We start from the raw sequence: 16,295 nt of genomic DNA, 5'->3' as shown, positions 1-16,295 counted from the left end.
GAAGTGTGCGTATTTATTTACTGATTAATTTTTACAACCTAGACCCGCTAAAGTGTTTTTCCTAAAATCAACCTCTGTATTGATAATTTTTCCCTCTGAATGTTAATTTAGTTACAAAATTACCAACAAATATGAATTTTGCTCTTTATTATCGTATCTTTATTTACTATGCAATTCTAAATTATCAATATTAACCATAACAATTATCTTTGTCTAGGAGACAACTAGTCAGCAGAGCGTATGTTGGCTGTATAAAGAATCTGGAAATTTTACGATCAAACTTTGACTTGCTAAGAAATGCTTATGGTGTAAGAAAAGGTTGTAAATTAGAGGTGAGTAGAATACAATATTTATTATAATAATAGCAACATGAATAATGAATACATAAGTATTGCAGTTAAATATTTAATATACCTCTTTAGGAAACAAGGATATTGTTGAATTATTTATGAAAGATAATGTTACGTATTGTTTTGTCACAATTTGAACACATCAAAAAACCCAAACAATAAACTTGTAAACAAATTTGACCATAACCCACATTTGCCTCTGTACCCCATAATAAGGAACCCTCCTGCCATGGCATCATTCAGGCAGTTGCTTAGTAATCGTCTTTATCTGTTCCTTTACCTGTGGCATAGTTAGGTGCTTGGTTTGTGATGGGCTCTTCTTCCAGTGTCCTTTTTGTGTTCTGCTGTTTTTTTATAGGTTCCTTTTCATCCTTAGACTCCCGCTGCTTGCCTTTTGCAGCTTCTTTATTGTTCATTTTGCAGTCCATTGTGTTTTTTTTCTGCACCAAAAGTTTCCACCATGTGCCATAGCATGACCGTATTTATTCTTTGTGTAACCATGAAGGTGAGCTATGCAAGAAGGGTGAAACTAACTGCACTCCTGCTGATTCATTCATAGTCCTTAAAAGGACATCAGGGACCTGGCTGCCCACTATAGCACTAACATAATTGTTACTAGGAAGAGCTGTAATTTCGTTCTGATTGCTCATTTTATCAGTCCCGTGTCTGCCTAAACCTTGTCCAAATTGTTTTTTTGAAGTTTGATTTTGAGGTTAGGCAAATCTCCTTGACCTCATTTCCATCTCTGCTGGGTATGACTTGTGCCTCTATAAGCAGTCCATGTTCACTATCTCATACTCTGTACAGGCAGTTGAGTTTTAAAAGAATGACCACTGATGAGGTTTATTGTAGTCCTCGAAGAAGGATAACTTTTCCATTGCCTTTTCAAAAAAGGTCTGCAGAACTATTCATTTAGTGTTAAAGCCTCAGTCATGCACGGAACTGATCCAAAATTTGAATTGAAAAAAAAAAATATGGTTGCCAATCTCCATCAGCTGTTTAGTTGATTCTCATTATCTGTATACATTTTAGAAATCCATGTAGTGTAGGTTTATTAGGTTAAAAACCCTTGGGCATGGCCCCCGATATGTTTACAGAACGTCATTACACGGTTATTAAAAAGTACTGATAGGAATCAGGGCTGGAACAATGGCTTCATTTTCTAACATGAACACTCTTTGTAATTCTATATATTCTCCTTATATATCATATAGGTTACCCTACAGCTGTTCATGTATTGCCACGTAATACAAAAACATCCAGGTGGTTATTTGGCTTCTAACCAAATTCACCCATTTGTTTTCCTTAATGACGCTGGAAGAGAATTTTGATGAATCTAAAATAAAGCAACATGCTGAGTTTTTATTATGTTTTCAGGGATTCTGTTCTAGGCTAATCATCTGTTTAGCCTGTCTTTGGAATAAATAATCTACTTTTAATTTGTTTTGCCTAATGGAGCCTTATTATGATATTGATGCAGTTTGTAAGGAAAAAATAAAGTTCTGATGTGTATATAGATGAGATATGAACTCATTTATAACCTCTATGATTCAGTTGCTGAGATTCAGAGCAATTGCCTTTCCCCGTTATATTTTAAAATGTATGGGGTCATGAAGGTAAAAATACATGTATTTCCGCCTGTGCCTGCACTGCTAGTCCATAAGACCCTTCTGTCATTTTTTGGTTTAGTATTACAGTTGCACACTGGATAGAGTGTTACTAATTCTATACCCAATAGGGGACATTGGAGGAATTAGTTATTAGTGACCTAAATCTGAACTCCAGGCAAACCTTTTAATATACAATAAAATATGCTCTTCGTAGCAGTTCTACCTGCCAAAAGGTTTGTGTTTTTGTCAATCCAGTCGTGAGATGTGAACACCCTGATGGGCAGCACAACCAGCTTTGTGACATGGCTTTTCTCTGCTGCAAGTTACCCACACTGCTAGATCACCGTCCTACCCTTCCTGATGAGGTTATTTTTACATCTCCCTTCCTACGTACAGTTTTTTTTTGTAATTTTTCATGTAGCATCTGATTGGTCTCTATGGTTTCCCCTTCCCTCATGTAGCATCCGATTGGTCTCTGGTGTTGCCTTTCCCTTTCATGGTCTTTTGTAAATTGAGACACATTTAATGCTTGTTTTTCATGTATGTAAAATACATTACTTTTTAACAAGTAAATTAGTTCATTGTAGTTTTTTTATATCTACCTAGAGTTCTGTTCCAATTAGGAATTATTGGTGCCCCCTTTTCTGTGTAGTGTGTACATTTTCATCTTTGCATTTTGGTGTTCAGCACATTTTACTATTTAGCAATCAAATATTTATTATCCTTTAGAAAAAACTTCTCATATGCTGATCTGACATTTTTATGACCTGTTAACTTGTTAGCTGACTTAATAAATACAATTTATAAAATACTTACACCATACCTTTATTCATGCATTTAAATTCATTAAGTTAGCCAACAAAAAAGGTATTTCTTATATTTCCATTTTTGTAACAGTATGATAGGAGTGTAATGCTCACTATATGTACTATATTTTATATTGTAATTTGTGTATTCTCTGTTTCTCATTTTCCAGCCTACACGCAGTATAACTGTTCTTAATGATGGCTATGTAGAAATGCAGCCTGTGTCCTTAGCCCCGGAGTCTGAACTTATGGTGTCATTTTCCACCCTCAATGACACAGGGATTATCCTTGCTGGTTTTGGCAAGGCAGTGGAGAAACGTAGTCGCAGGCAGGCCCAGTTGGTGAGTAATAATTTTGTTATGCAAGGCAACTTAAAATGAGTTTATGAATTTGTTCTAAATAAGTGTCACATTTATTCTTGTGACTATATGCGAATGAATGTTTCTTTCAATGTGACTATTTGTAAGTAAATGTTTGTGATTTACTTTCCAAATATGAACTTGACAGCATACAAGCAAATGTAAAGTATCACTTGCAAGAACCTAAAACTTTTGTGGTGGCTTTGGAGGAGTAATATATGAGGACATCTAGCTACTGATATTTCCTAGGCCCTTTTCAATTTTGCAGTGGAAAGCTAAATGGTTATCTGCTCCCAGACACATATCAAACTGCTGTGATGGCCCTAGGAGCTGCAAACCACACTGCAAGTCAAAACCTTCGCACTTGTTGGCCCTGTGTTTGTGGTGGCAAAGCAGTTCTTTCTCCATAGAACGAAAAGCAACTGCATAGCTAAAAGCGACACATCGATTCCAGGCTTCCAGGAACCACACTACAACAACAGCCTAGCCACAACTGTATGCACAACTGATTCCATTATATTGAACTAGAGCAGTTGGGAGAGCGATACGGCTGCAATCCATCTAATAGCCTTTAGAATTTTAATATCCTCTGACTCTATCTCTGACCTATGCTAAACAAATTCTGACTCTTTACACTACAAATATGCAGAAAAAAAGAGGACTTAATTGGCACATATATAAAATCAAGTAACAAAAACTTTTTATTTAGAAAATATTAAACATATTTTGAATCGTTACAATAATGTAATATAATGTAATATTGTACTATAATGTGCCTGGGCACACAAACCACAACCAACTTCAAGAATCCTTTGTCAAGCTTTATTGGGCAGCACAGTGTCTCAGAGGTAGCACTCTTGCCTTTGCAGCGCTAGGTTCCAGGTTCAAATGTCGGCCAGGGCACTATCTGCATGGAGTTTGCAGGTTCTCCCTGTGTCTGTGTGGGTTTCCTCCAGGTACTCCGGTTTCCTCCCATCCCAAAAACATGCATTAAGGTTAATTGGCTTCCCTTTAAAATTGTCCTCAGACTACATTAATGACATATGACTATGGTAGGGACATTAGATTGTGAGCTCCTTTGAGGGACAGCTAGTGACATGACTATTGACTTTGTACAGTGCTGTGTAATATGATGGTGCTATATAAATACTGTATAATAATAATTGGTATTCATAAAACAAGACATAGTTAAACACAGATGATTAGTCTGATAAGTGTGGCACCAAGCGGTAAAGATGAGACAGGTCAGGAACAATCTGAGGTCAGGTCAGGCAGCAGGCAAGAGTGGTCATAAACAATCCAAGGGCAGGCGGAGTTCAAGCACAGTCAAGTATCAGACCAGGTTGCTATGGTAATGGCAAAACAGGTTAATAGAAGCTGACACAGAGAAAGCACACTGTACTCACAGAGGCTTATAGCGGGCAATGGTGTTCAGGACAGGTTCTCCTTTAATGGCCAGAGTGCCCAATGATCTTGTGCCACCTGGCACCATTTGATTGGAGGGTAACTGAATCCCTCCATCCACACCCTCAGGGGGTACAAGAGGCACACCCACAGCACCCCTGGGACGTGCCCTACCTTGCACATCCACAGGAGTGCTGAGAACAGGACTTTCTGTAATCATGTCCATATGGATGCTGGGGATGCCGCCTGGCCGAACAGTAGTTCGACTAGAACGGATCCCTCTGCCTGCAGAGAGAGACACGCTGCGAGCAGGGCAGCCGCCTGCGGCTGTGATCCCCAGGGATGCCGCAGACTCGCTGGACAGGTAAGTTCCTTACAGGTACCTAATGGTGCCTTAATATTCCATGATTGTCTCTCAATCTCTTTTGCTTTTCAGACACATCTGCACTGTAGTGTTATTATTATCATTATTATTATTATTATTAATAATAATATTAACCACCTGGGCGTTACACTGATGTCTAGGTTTCTGTACCAAAAGCGTTACAGGTTTTAATGAATTTTTTTTTTTTTAAATTGTAGACCTGTAACTTACAGAAATATGTCCGAACAGGGTTCTAGTAGATATCATGAATATAAAAAATGTTTGAAACACACAATCATGTAAAAAAAAAAATACTTTTAATAAAATTAAAATACACAAAAATCAGCTTAAACAATAATGCATAAATAAATGAAAAATACTGAAAATGCGATAATTCGGTATACTGTATAGTAATATATTTTTCTAAAACACCTCCCTAGTGTCCAACCGTCCAACGTCACATACCTATAGACAAAACCACATAAATATATTTTGTATTATTTTGTATTGGACTGGATACAGAACTTTGTATTGAATCCAATACAAAATATTTGAATTTCCCGCTACGACCCCCATCGACGGGCACACGCACGGACATCATTAGGAATCGCCGAGGGACGCGTACGCAAAAGCCGGGTATTCTAATTCTTTCCAAACTTCCATGCAAAAAGTGTTACATTTTTTCCATGGAAATTTATTTTGGATTGTAGACTCTAATTCACCAAATTACCGCATAACTCACCGAAATATGTCCAAAATTTTATAAATTTAATAATAAATTTTTTTTTATAAAACATAAAAAAGACCTTTAAAAAAAATCTTTAAAAAAAACTAAAAAAAAGTTTAAAAAAAAAAATAGTGTATAATGTAATGTACAGTAGCTTAAATAATATATATATAATACAATTATATATATATTATATAAGGATTTCTTTGTATTGGACTCAATACAGCTTTTTTGTATTGAGTTCAATGCAAAGGAACTCAATACAAAATTTTGAATTTCCCGCCCCGCCTCCCTCCTGCACCGACGCATGCAGCGACGTCACCGGGAAACCCCGGTGATCGTCACTGCACTCGCCGGCTGAAGACAGAAGAGGACAGACGTGTCCGGAGGAGCGGAGGGAGAAGGGGAGTATTTTTTTTTTTTTTTGCTGCTGGACAGAACGGAGGGAGAGGAAGCCGGCCGGCTTTTTCTTCTAAGCCAGCCGTCTTAGAAGAGAAAGCTGGCCGGCTTGGAAGAGAAAGCCGGCCGGCTTAGAAGAGGAAGCCGGACGGCTTTTTCTTCTAAGGAGAGGACACCCGACGCTGGAGGACGACGCTGGAACACGACGATGGACGATCGCAGCGGGACCAGGTAAGTGATCGCTAAACCCGAACTTTAGTACGAAAGTACGGGCTTATCGATAATTGCAAACTTTTTTTAGATGGGAAAAGTACGGGCTTAACAGTTGGGAGGTTAAACAGAATTTTTAATATAGCACCAATATATTACGCAGCACTGTACATTAAATAGGGGTTGCAAATGACAGACAAATACAAACAGTAACACAGGAGGAGGAGAGGACCCTGCCCCGAAGAGCCTATAATCTGATAGGAGAGCTTGCAATCTAGTGTTTGAGCTTGCCCACACAATCCCCTTTTCCTCCCAACATGTAGGCTGCCTTGTTGCCCAAATGGTAAAACGGAAGATGTACAAAGTGGGAGAGGGTGGCTAAGCTTTGTCTTTACCAGTAAGGGTTGACGTTTTGTCTTTCTGAACAGTCTGGTATTTGGCGAGGTGAATGTGAGCTTTATGTGTCTACACACTAAACCTGTCAATACCTAACCTAAACACCTAACCCTTGACACCTAATTGGTCACTTAACTTCTAAAATCATACACTAAATTGTAACCCTTTCCACTAATACAATGCAAACTAATCCCTAACACTAACATTCAATGAGAATTGAACCAGTAGTTCCAACCAGAATCTAAAAACCAGTAAATATACGGCAGTCCACATCCAAAGACGTCATGGTGTAGAACTTCAATTGAAGTATAAAATATTTTTAAAATAAAATTTATCTTGTTTACTAGTCTATTAAATCCTTGAAACCAAACTAAATTACAAAAAGATATGTACATTTAAGTCTTGTGCAAAAAAAGTATTTTATAAGCACACCTACAGATTACAGAGTACAGCATTGTTGCAAGCTTTGGTTTTTGCAGGTAATTGAAATAGAAGTAAAAACTATATAACATATTTGTTTAAAATGGCAGAGCCATTGGAATGTAGAGCAGTTCAAGGTTTTATAGCTAATACATTAACAAGAAAGCCAAATCAATAGACAGTCCACTGCTTTAGCGCTACTTGTTGATTTTTAGTCAGATTAGCTGATCCATCAGCCTTGCAAGTTTCTCGTCCCCCATCCTCTCTTGCCTCTGCAGGAAGGGTATTGTCAATTTCATAATAAACTTAATTGGGTTATTGCTGGCAGAGAATTTAGTTATAGTTAGTTTGCATTAAGAAACAGATATGAGACAGTCTGAATCACAAATGTTTGCTTTTTTCATTCCTATTTGTAAAGTGATACATGCAAAAGTAAATAGGTGTACATACATGCATTATAATGTAGTTATCAAATCACTTTAAACTTGCTACTCCATTATATCGTTCCTTCCATAGAGTAGCTAATCAAAAATATTATTTTATTTTTTGTTAAACTTTTATCAATAAAATAATATATTTTTTAATCAAAGCTGGGATCAGTATATATTGAGGCTTAGAAACTAGTGTTTTGTATTTGTTACATGTATTTACATATATCTTTGCTTCATAAATATATATAGTATATGTATATAGTGTGCACTGATAACATTGGATAGATTTTCCAAAGAGAGGACACAGAAGAAAGTGTTTGCTTTCAGACTCTCTGTAAAGGAAACGTTGTAGCCAGTTTCTGTACACAGCTGGGGAAGTTAGGGAAAGGTAAGTCCTTTGTCTCACTCATGGGCCATGGGCCAGATTTATTAAAGCTCTCAGATGATACATTTTCATCAGTAAACCTGGGTAATCCCGCAAACCTGGAATGGATCTGCTTCTGGATTGAAAACATTTGCTAACAAATAACTTTTAAGAAATCCATTCCAAGTTTGCTGAATCACCCAGCTTCACTACTGAAAGTGTATCCTCTCCAGCCTATGTGCGTGTACATATTGGTTTTGACCTTTATTAGAGCAGCATATACAATATGTGGACTGAACTAGAGTCATGTACCTATGTGTACTTCCTGCTATCATATGGGGAACACAGAATTTTTTGACAGACTTTGGATACCTGTTGTTTAAGGTATTCCTATACTTTAGATGACAGTCTAATTCATTTGTCTGTAGGGCAGCTGTTGAAGTTACCTTTCTTTAGTGACAAAACCGATTGACTTCATCTGAATATTTTTTTATCATTCTATCTAGATGAGTCAGGATGAGGACTCATACAACCAGCGTACTGCTGTATAGGGCAGAAGCTAGGCCTAGGATATTGTGAGATGTCTGGACTGTGCACAGTTTACATGCCTGTTATATCTATGGTCAACTTTAAACTAATACATTTGCAGGCAGAATAAAGTGAAAAGGTCATACGTGCGTTGTCCAAGTGAATTGAGATTTAGAAGCAGAAAACCCCACTAGATATTTTGCATATAATGCAGTAGCTTAGTAAGTGTATGATTTTCACATTGAAGGCTTTTTCTGAGAGAACCACTGCTGTTTGACAAAGCCTCGGGCTTTTTGTGAAATTAGATTTCAAACTTCAATAACCTGAGGCAGAGCCTGAAGCCTAATCACTCTGTATAACAAGGTCACGGAGCCACTGGCTTATTCTTCATTCTGCGTATCTATGGGCCAGTGTATTGTGCTGCGGCACACTGCTCAATTCCTGCCATGGTAATTGTCACACACATAAATTTCTTTTTTAGCACATGAATTGTTACTCTTTCAAGTCTGCCTGCACTTTATATGTCAAATATCCAACTCAAAGGGAAAGAAATACAAGTGCTAATATTTCCCTCATTTTCTTCCAAAAAATAGCAGAATTATTTATTAACTTAATGACTGCGGTGGTAAATTCTCTTTATCTGGGACATTTCTGGAAGTTTTACATCACCTTTTTAGGTTTATTTTTTTCATTGTGTATAAGCTTTTATTTTTTTAAGTAATTGTATACACATGGTCCATGTATTGCAAGTGAATTATGAATGCTGACATTACATTGAACTTGTTCCTTTCCCTGCATTGACAAAGCACAAAGTCACTTTAATTTGCAAACTTTTTAACATTAAAATGTTTTCTTTTTTTATGCAACCCAGCCATTCTTTGCTTTAATGCTGATAAATGGTCACATTGAATTGCACATAAATCCTGTGGATGGAGCAAGCACAAGAAAAACAGTCATAAAATCACCTACTGGGACCTATAGTGATGGTCAAGAACATTCCATTATTCTTCTTCGGAACAAAAGGTATCTGATTTTGCTTTTTTGAAAAGATTAGCATGCCATTGTTTCAATGAGAACAAAAACACGTCTAGGGACATATACATCAGTTGTTTATAAGTTATTGATGAGTTCTTGATAGATAATTCTCATACCCAACATCAGCCAGGTATTAATTGTTGTGTAGTTTCCCATACTAGACAGAAGTCAGACATAGCGACAAAAATCTCCTCAAATGTGGTCATAGGAAGCTATGAAATCTGATAAACATTCTAAAACATATATATTAGATACCTTAAAATGGCAAGATGTTACTCACTAAAACATTGGTAACATTTGTGCAAAGATGTATTATGTATCTAGTTGTGCTACTTCTGAGATATGTTTATTTCCCTAGTGGGTTGAACTTGATAGACTTTTTTCAACCTGATGTAACTATGTAACTGAAACCTCACTTGCTGTGCAGGCTACTTTGTCATTTGCCACCTTTTTACTCTTCCCTACCTACATCTGATTATTTACAGTACAACTAACATTATATTACTTTTCTAGGTTTGTGAGTGTGCAGGTTGATGAAGGAAAGCCAGCGGAGGTGAAGCTCAATGGTCCATCAGTAGATTCTACTACGATAAGCGCTTCTAGTTTTTTCATTGGTGGAGTGCCTGACAGAATGGGTGCCACCATGCTCAGGACAAGCCAATCATTCTATGGATGCATCCAAAACTTGATTTTAAATATGGAGTAAGTTTGATACTGTGTTCTGTGTGAGTCTTTGTGTTTCAAATTTATTAACCACTTTTATAAAAAATATTTGTTGACATTTCAGTCATGGCATCTCTCAAGAGTTATTGAACTATGACACTGGGCTACATAAACCCCAAGGTGTCTGCGACCAATTTGTATTACAGTTAACAAACAATAGTACGTGCTGAGATATATTTCCAATCCCCATTATAGTTCTTAGACATTGAGAGAAGACTTTTAGCCAACAGATTATCTTTTCACATTGCTAGAAACACTAAATGTATATTCTATCTTCTGGTTGTGTTCTCAGAATGAAGGATTTTTTTCTGCTGCAACAAACAGTATTTGTACACTATGATCAGTAATGTGCTATGTCACTTTAGTCATGATTGTCTTTTTAATTATTTAATTAATAATCAATATTAATTGTCATATTATTTAGGCAGTTGGATTTTACCACTGTTGTAAAGTATGAAAAAGTTCAGATGGATAGCTGCATGCTAACAGAGAAACCTAAACCTGCTATCAACAATGAGGAACCAGATGCACAGCCCACAGAAATACCTCTTGTCACAGAAAGGAAATCCCCTCTGACCACAACCATTCAGAAATCATATGTCACTAAGGTAAGCAAAGGAATATGTTTGCATAGACAAAGCCCTTTACTTAGTTTTCAGAAAGATGTCTTTTCTATACAAAGATTTTTCCTAATTCCTAAGCAAGCAGCATCTTTTGTTACTGCACAAACATTGAGCAACAGGTTCGGTTTGTAAAGTCAGTTTGATAAATTGTGTTGTACAAGGCTCATTTTTTACATGCAAATTTGTTACATGCAAACCTATTGGTGTTAGGTAAGAGATAGTAAAAACTGTTGTATCCAATGCATGATGGACTAGAGTGGAGTTGGTGAAAATACAATTATTCTGATTAGTTTAAGTGTAGAACTCCTTGGTGACAATCACTATAAATAAAAGATCCATCAGGACATTTTTATTTGGCACATGACACTAAATGTAATTATAATGTTATTTATTATGTTTTGTGCTACTGGGATTTGGATTCAAACCTACTAATTAAAGTAAAACTCCTCTAACGTGTCCTCATGGCCTCCCAATGATGTCTGTTTTGTTGATCATTTCCCATATACACTGGTGAAGTAAATCATGTTTTATGCATAAACTCTGAAATGTTGTCAGGGCCTAAGGACAGATTTGGAATGCACTGCATTAAAAGCACAAATCAAGACAACTATATTTTGCAAGGTTTAGAACATCACAGGTTGTTATTGCTGTATCCTTACCCATGAGGGAGATATTAATTCATCTAAACAGCCGCAGAGAAAGAAAGTGAGCAAATCCTGCATCCCTAAAGAGGAACTATACTCAAAACACACACAAAAAAAAAAAAAACACACTTACCTTCAATCCTGCAGGGCAGACCGATCACTCCAGGGGTGTCCAGCATCTAGTCCCGCATTGCCCCGACATCCGTTCCGGGGCCGACGCTCCGGGTGTTGCCATCTTCCTCCTTCCTACCCAGGCGCAGGGCTGCCGAGATGCTCGGGCATGCGCAAAAGGAGCGCCCAAGAGCCTCCTGACGTAGGTATCTCAGGAGGATGCCTGACGTAGGTATCTCAGGAGGCATTGTGCTCCCATTCATAAGGGGAGGTGCTGCACCTTTTATTTTTTTTTATTTTTTTTTTTTTTTTTTTTTAGTGTTAGTGCAAGAGTGTTGCACCTAAAAAAAAAAAAGGAACTTTTGCACTACATTAAAGGGTTCTCCATAGGTACGCTTTAATATAACTTTGTAAAGGCGTGAGAGCTTCTGTATTTCATTACTTAATGAAAAAGTAACTAAACTGAAAAGGGTTATTCTCTCCCCATTCTAGCCAAATCAAAACAGTAGAGTTCGGCTAGACGGCAAAAAAAAGTAGCAAAAAGCAACTGCTTGATGGTAATCTACTCCCTATTGTATGGGTTCTATGTACAATATTTAAATCTGTCAATTATTATAAAGTTGTTATGTTATGGTATCTTTACAGGCAGTTGAGTGTGCACAGGAGGTGCTGCCCGGCCATGTTCCTGACGCCCACCAGTTTGGTCTTACTACAGGAAGCCATATGATCCTGCCTTTTGACCAGTCCGCAGTCAGAAGAAAGTAAGTACAGCGGATAATAAAAATATGAACGTTCTGTAGTGGTTTTAGTTTTAGTTAGTCATTATAATAAAGTATTATATATGTATAATAGGTACGAATCACCAGAATGTAAAAATTAAACAAGAGTCAGCAGGCTTTGTCTCTTCTGTGAAAAGCAAACTTACCTGCCTGTTTCCAGTTATCTCTAATGGATCTCTGGATCCTCCCACCATGGTCATTCTGTGATAACTGATAAGCAGGATACAGTTTATGACAAATGTACTTTAATGTTAAATCCATCCGGTCAGTTCAGCTTCAAATCTAAAATATTATAAGTGCTCTAATTCCAGCAGATGCCATTGCTTATTGGGAATAAATTATATAAATCATAGTTATGTGTATTTGTTTATTAAGTATGCCATTTCCGCTTCTAGACTGTCTGTCCAGCTCACCTTGAGGACATATGCCACAAGTGGCCTCATCTATTATATGGCTCACCAAAACCAAGTGGACTATGCTGCTCTACAGCTTCATGATGGAAAACTTCACTTCCTATTTGATATGGGTAAAGGAAGGATTGAGACCACCAATCCAGTTCTAATTAATGACGGCAAATGGCACACGGTATGTAGCATTAGCAAGGCTAATAATAACCTAAAATAAATCTAAAAAAATGACATTTTAGTTACTTAATATGAGTAAATAAACATATAAATCATTAATATGCATGTAAAACTCTCATATCATGTCATTCTGCACATAGGAACTGCTATTTGCTACCTCCCATGTGTTCCTGTTCATTGTAAAGCTTGTGCATTAGAAATTTGCTGGATGAATACTTGCTTCAATTTACTGACTTCATGATGTGAATATAACAGCAACATAATAATTAAGTCCTTCAATTATAAAAGTGATGTTTAATAATTTTTTCATAATAGCACAATGTAAAGTAGACATGGCATGATTGAAATATGGAAGGTTCTATGGCTAGTTGTTATTTCCCTGGTTGTTGGCTATGCCACCTAATGAGTCTTTGGTACAAAACTAGCATGCTGTTCAGGGCTTCAATGTTTACATGCTTGCTCTGTATCGCTGACCTACCATGCTGTGAGCATGGCAGTCAAGATATCAGAACAAGCAAATGTAGCTTTCATATATCATAAAATGTCCCCTCTATGTAACTTATTAGCACCTTAAATAGTGTCCAAGGATGGCAGACATTTTTACTGGAATGCTTGTTCTAACTAAGTAGTGAAGCCATAGAATGACCATGACAAGCAGAAAACTAGAAAAACAACCACCAATGACTAGACAAGCGAGTACTAGCAGTTGCTTTACACATTTTCACCAGGAAAGTTTTTTGCTGTTTTTTACAGTGATATCTTAGATAAATATTGCAAATTGCCTATTTCTATTTGAAATAGTTGTAGCAAAAAAGTAAATTAAATATATATTTATATATATATATATATATATATATATATATATATATATATAGCTGGCTTCCAACAAGACAGATTAACTTTAAGTGTATGTATGTATGTATGTATGTATCTGTGCATGTTACTAAAATCTGTATTATTAAAGCCCAGTGCATAATTAATGTTTAGTGGTCCTTTAAGATCTGCAGTATAGGATTTATGGGCAGGACTGGCTCAATCATTTTCATAAACTGGCGGATATAGCTGAAAATGAATCCAGTATACGGTTGGGAATTTTGTAAATGTCTGCTATTAAATCTAATGAGTAATTTATATTGCATTAAGTGCTGACTCTCTTATCCAGTTCATCTCATTATTTCTGTGTAGTTCTATGTTCTTAGATCAGCAGCTATCACCCTTGCAAATGTAATTGATATGCTTAAAGGAAACGAACAAGGAAATGCAAAACATCAAAAATATGATTATAAATTAAACTAAAGGAAGAACATTAGGCAGCCCAAGGGCAGACTGAAAGACGTTTCCCTGTGGGTTTATAGCTTGTCTTTAACTGGAGAAATATCATTTACTTTTACTGAAAACAAACCTGCATATCTCTAAAAGTTGTATTTCTTTGATTGGAAGTTGATTTCTATGCAAGTCATGGTAAACTTCTACAGAATCACTAAGTCACCAATTTTTTAGGGATTTTGTAGCTCAGTCACCTAGTGAGTTTCAAGTGCTTCATACCAGTGATAGGATTTCTACCGTCAATCTCTCTTTATTCATGCCTGTGGGCTCAGCTGTAAATCACTAGGCATAACTACAATTTACTATTCTATTCAATTTCAGCCAGCAAATCCAAGAATCAAATTGCTGTAAATTTTAGTTTGGAACTGCAAATAAAATTCCTGCATAAAATGGCCCTAAAAGAGTGAAAACCTGGTGACTTACTGTAACACAGATAAATCTGATTTTATTCAGCTACATAAGTACGGGCTTCAACGGTTGAGCTGCAGTACGTTTATTGGCCTGATATGGTGCTGCTGAGAAGGTTCACTGTGCTCATCAATACAATTTTCTTGTTTGACCTAAATAGATTTCCACAGAATACATCAAAAGAAAAAGCACAATCACTGTGGATGGACAGGAATCCACTTCATCCAGCACTCCTAGTGAAAGCAACAGTCTAGATGTGGAAGGCAAGCTCTACCTGGGTGGACTGCCACCAAGCTATGCAGCTAAAAACATTGGAAATGTAAGTGAAACATTGTTTGCAAGAGCATGATTGTTACATCTGGAAATATTAGAACATGTTTTGATTCAACTATTTGTGCTATTCAGGTAACCCATAGTATTCCAGCATGCATTAGCAATGTTTCTGTTAATGGCAAGCAGTTGAACAGAGAAGGTGCCATTTCTATTCATGGTGTAAATAAATGTTACATCTCAGCACAGCAAGGAACCTACTTTGATGGGACAGGCTATGCTGCATTAGGTAAGTGCCACTTACTTTCTAAATGTTTTTCTTTTTTTTTTCATTGCTTTTAAGGAGTGGAAATTGCTAGACTTTTTTTAAGAAGGCAGTGTGAAGTGCAAAGCTCAAAGGCAGTAGGACTCAGCAGCCAATAAGATTTCTGTTTAAGGATGTCAAGTGACATATTACATTCTATTGGTGTAATGCGCCTGGGCACACAAACCACAGCCAACTCCAGGAAACCTTTTATCAAGGTTTATTGTGTCGTCATAAAACAAGGCAACGGTCATTCACAGATGATCAGTCCAATAAGCGTGGTACATATGGAGAAGGCAAAGGCAGGTCAGGAACAATCGGAGGTCAGGACACGCAGCAGGCAAGAGTAGTCAGAAACAATCCAAGGTCAGGGCAGGTGGAGTTCAGGCAGAATCGGATATCAGACTGGGTCGCTATTGGTAATGACACAACAGAGGTTAATATGAACCAACACACAGAGAACGTACCCAAGCACACTGTACACACAGAGGCTGATAGCAGGCAATGGTGTTCAGGACAGGTTCTCCTTAATTGGCCAGAGTGCCCAATGACCTGGCGCCATTTGATTGGAGGATGACCGAATCCCCTGCAGCCGGTTGGCGGCAGGGAATTCAAACTAACTATGTCCCGCGGTGAGGCAGCCGAGTGCCTCACCCCCGGGGTGTACAAGAGGCACGCATGGTAGTGCGCGCACCTCTTCCCACAGCACCCCTTGGACGTGCCCTACTTTGCACGTCCGCAGGAGGGCTGAGAACAAGAACATCTCAGTTCACGTCCATAGAAATGCTGGGGATGCTGCCTGGCCGAACAGTAGTTCGGCCAAAACGAATCCCTCCGCTGGCAGGGAGAGACACGCTGCGAGCAGGGCAGTAGCCTCGGCCACGAGGGTACCTGCGATCCCCAAGGACGCTGCGGGCTCGCTGGACAGGTAAGTGCCTTACACTTGGTCTATAGTGGATGACTGCAGCAAACTTGTTTTAATTGGCCCTTATGATTCCTGAATATATATATTAATATATATATATATATATATATATATATATACACAAAATGAGAGAGAATATTAATGAAAAAAATACCACCCACATAAAAACTGAACAATTTACATACCAAATCTTTT

At 37.5% G+C, this 16,295-nt stretch overlaps 1 protein-coding gene across 2 annotated transcripts in view; it reads left to right on the top strand.

Moving 5' to 3' along the window:
• The window catches only part of LAMA1 (laminin subunit alpha 1), a 101,600-nt gene that overhangs the window by 81,579 nt on the left and 3,726 nt on the right, over window positions 1-16,295 (top strand). For both annotated transcript variants that reach the window (XM_072411412.1, XM_072411413.1), the window contains 9 exons: window positions 218-332; window positions 2,937-3,107; window positions 9,240-9,391; window positions 9,917-10,105; window positions 10,551-10,734; window positions 12,150-12,265; window positions 12,679-12,868; window positions 14,762-14,920; window positions 15,007-15,160. In XM_072411412.1, coding sequence (XP_072267513.1) covers window positions 218-332; window positions 2,937-3,107; window positions 9,240-9,391; window positions 9,917-10,105; window positions 10,551-10,734; window positions 12,150-12,265; window positions 12,679-12,868; window positions 14,762-14,920; window positions 15,007-15,160 — 1,430 coding nt within the window. The remainder of the gene's footprint in view (window positions 1-217; window positions 333-2,936; window positions 3,108-9,239; window positions 9,392-9,916; window positions 10,106-10,550; window positions 10,735-12,149; window positions 12,266-12,678; window positions 12,869-14,761; window positions 14,921-15,006; window positions 15,161-16,295) is intronic.

This window comes from Pyxicephalus adspersus, chromosome 5 (genome assembly GCF_032062135.1).
Source record: "Pyxicephalus adspersus chromosome 5, UCB_Pads_2.0, whole genome shotgun sequence".
Classification (NCBI taxonomy): Eukaryota; Metazoa; Chordata; class Amphibia; order Anura; family Pyxicephalidae; genus Pyxicephalus; species Pyxicephalus adspersus.
The sequence above is the reverse complement of the archived record's forward strand: the minus strand, read 5'-3'. Positions and strand labels throughout refer to the sequence as shown.